The sequence below is a fragment of the Etheostoma cragini genome, chromosome 2, assembly GCF_013103735.1.
Source record: "Etheostoma cragini isolate CJK2018 chromosome 2, CSU_Ecrag_1.0, whole genome shotgun sequence".
Taxonomy (NCBI): domain Eukaryota; kingdom Metazoa; phylum Chordata; class Actinopteri; order Perciformes; family Percidae; genus Etheostoma; species Etheostoma cragini.
The window spans coordinates 29,851,717-29,854,078 of NC_048408.1; the positions used below are offsets into that span (position 1 = coordinate 29,851,717).

Consider the following 2,362-nt stretch of genomic DNA (forward strand, 5'->3'; position numbering starts at 1 on the left):
AGAGGCTGTCTGAGGAGGAAGAGAGGCTGTCTGAGGAGGAAATGTCAAACCGGCTTCCTTCTTCCTCTAAAGATGCAGAGACTGAGCCAACTCTTCCTCACCCCAACATGGTGGAGCCGCTGTCGGACCACCGAGGACACTGTGAGTCCAGTTGTTTTACTTAGTTGTGTGTCTGTGTGGGTGTGTGTGTGTGTGTGTGTGGTTCAAACCAGAAAATTTTTCATACCCCTGGCAAATTATGACCTAGATAGATATTTATTGAACCCAGAAAAATTTTAGTAACCTAAAGTTACTTTTATTCAACCAGCAAGTTTTTTTCTTGATCAAAAATGACTCCCAGAAGATAATAAAACGATGCACAAGTGGTATTATTGTGGATAAAAATATTTATCTTTTATTTACAATTGAACAAAAACTGGCATGTCCAAAATTATTTATACCCTTTGCAAACTGTCACAGTCTATGGGAAAATCCAACGATTTAGTCCAAACTGTACTAAAGCATCCTAATTATGCTGATTCATTGGGAACAGCTGTTTTAATCAACTCAACAAGTGGAAATATATTTTTCGTAAAGATTATTTTTGGGGTATTTTAGCCCCTTAATCAACAAGACAGCTGATGATGTGAGAAGGGGGATTGACCTGCAGCAAAGGGCCGGAGGTCGGAGTCAAATCCGGGTCCGCTAAATATGGGCGCGCCCTCTACCAACTGAGCCATCTGGGCGCCCAGGCACTCAGATATTTTACATGAGCTTTTGATGAATGCTCCAAAGTACTGTCGGACAACTGTTAAAATGTCCTCTTTTAATGTACATTTGCTAGATTTTCTTTAAATAAGATGGATCTAGTCATAGTTCAATTTTTTTTGTGACCATATGTAGCATGGCGCATCATGTCTACTGCAAAAATTATGAATCCTATTTCTGTAGAAATGCAGATGGCCGCCAACCAGAATTGTTGAGCTTCTGTAAATTACAGAGTGTGGTCTAGACCTGCTCTACCAGTACGGTACCCTCTTGTTGTTTGACATTCTAAATAAAATTGAATTGGTACAAAAACATTTAAAAAAAACAACAATACTTCCCCAGTGTTTAAAGAAGAAAAGATGGAATAATAAATCCATCCAACACTTGAGACACAGTGGGGTTCAAAGGTTTGGGCACTCCAGGTAAAAATTTGTAACGTGAATAAAAAAGCCAAGAAAAGATGGAAAAATCTCCCAAAAAACATTTCCCAAGTAGAAGGAAAAACAGATTCAATTAATCTTCAGCAAATTTTGGACGTTAACTCGATGCCGTCTGTGAAAAAGCTGAAATTAAAGAGAGGATGGCTTCTACAAATGGATAATTATCTTAAACACACCTCAAAATCCACAATGGATTACATCAAGGGGCGTAAACTGCAGGTTGTTCCATGGCCTTCACAATCTCCTGACCTCAACATAGTGGAAAATCTATGGATATACCTTAAAAGAGCAGTGTGTGACAGACAGCCCAGGAATCTCAAATAACTGGAAGACTTTTGGAAGGAAGAATGGGCAAAGATACCTCAAACCAGAATCGAAGACTCGCCATTTTATTTTCTGTTATTTTGAAAGTGTAAATGATGAAAATAAAAATCTAACTTTTTGTGACATATGACACGAATGTCTAATCTGTCATTTGATTCCTTTTGGAGATTTTTCCATCTTTTCTTGGCTTCTTTATGCACATTAATACAAATTTTTACCTGGGGTGCCCAAACTTTCGAACCCCACTGTATAAGAATGGATCATTTAGCAGTTGATTTATAGATAGATATTTATTGATCCCAAAAAATAGGAAATTACGGTGTTACAGCAGCACACGTACATTAGTCACACAAGACAGAATATAAATATATGTTGTATTGATCTGCATGTGCAAAGTAAGTGAACTTGTTTTGAATTTGTGTTTCTCTTGCAGTCAACGTCAGAAATCGCTCTGAAGTTCCACATCTTCCCGGTGGTGAGTATCAGACTGATGACGATCAACTTCACCGGAATATTAAAGGTGCTCTACGTGATGCCACGCGTTTTTAGGCTACATCAGTAGGGTTGGGTCCCTTCACTAGGGTAGGGTCCAATCACTGGGGTAGGGTCCCATCACTCGAGTAGGGTCCCATCACCAGGGTAGGGTCACATCACCAGGGTAGGGTCACATCACTAGGGTCGGGTCCCATCACACAGGGTCGGGTGCCATCACCAGGGTCGGGTCCCGTCACACAGGGTAGGATCCCATCACCAGGGTCGGGTCCCTTCACTCGGGTAGGGTCCCGTCACTCGAGTAGGGTCCCATCACCAGGGTAGGGTCCCATCACCAGGGTAGGGTCCCATCACCAGGG

At 41.2% G+C, this 2,362-nt stretch overlaps 1 protein-coding gene and 1 long non-coding RNA gene across 2 annotated transcripts in view; both read left to right on the forward strand.

The window, feature by feature from the left end:
- zgc:66455 (uncharacterized protein LOC393502 homolog) overlaps positions 1 to 2,362 on the forward strand; it is a 10,698-nt gene that overhangs the window by 2,658 nt on the left and 5,678 nt on the right. Inside the window, exons 5-6 of the mRNA XM_034884333.1 lie at positions 5 to 141; positions 1,945 to 1,986. Of these exons, the coding sequence (XP_034740224.1) occupies positions 5 to 141; positions 1,945 to 1,986 (179 nt within the window). The remainder of the gene's footprint in view (positions 1 to 4; positions 142 to 1,944; positions 1,987 to 2,362) is intronic.
- LOC117934690 overlaps positions 20 to 2,362 on the forward strand; it is a 2,683-nt gene continuing 340 nt past the window's right edge. Inside the window, exons 1-2 of the long non-coding RNA XR_004654545.1 lie at positions 20 to 141; positions 1,945 to 1,986. This is a non-coding gene — a long non-coding RNA (uncharacterized LOC117934690). The remainder of the gene's footprint in view (positions 142 to 1,944; positions 1,987 to 2,362) is intronic.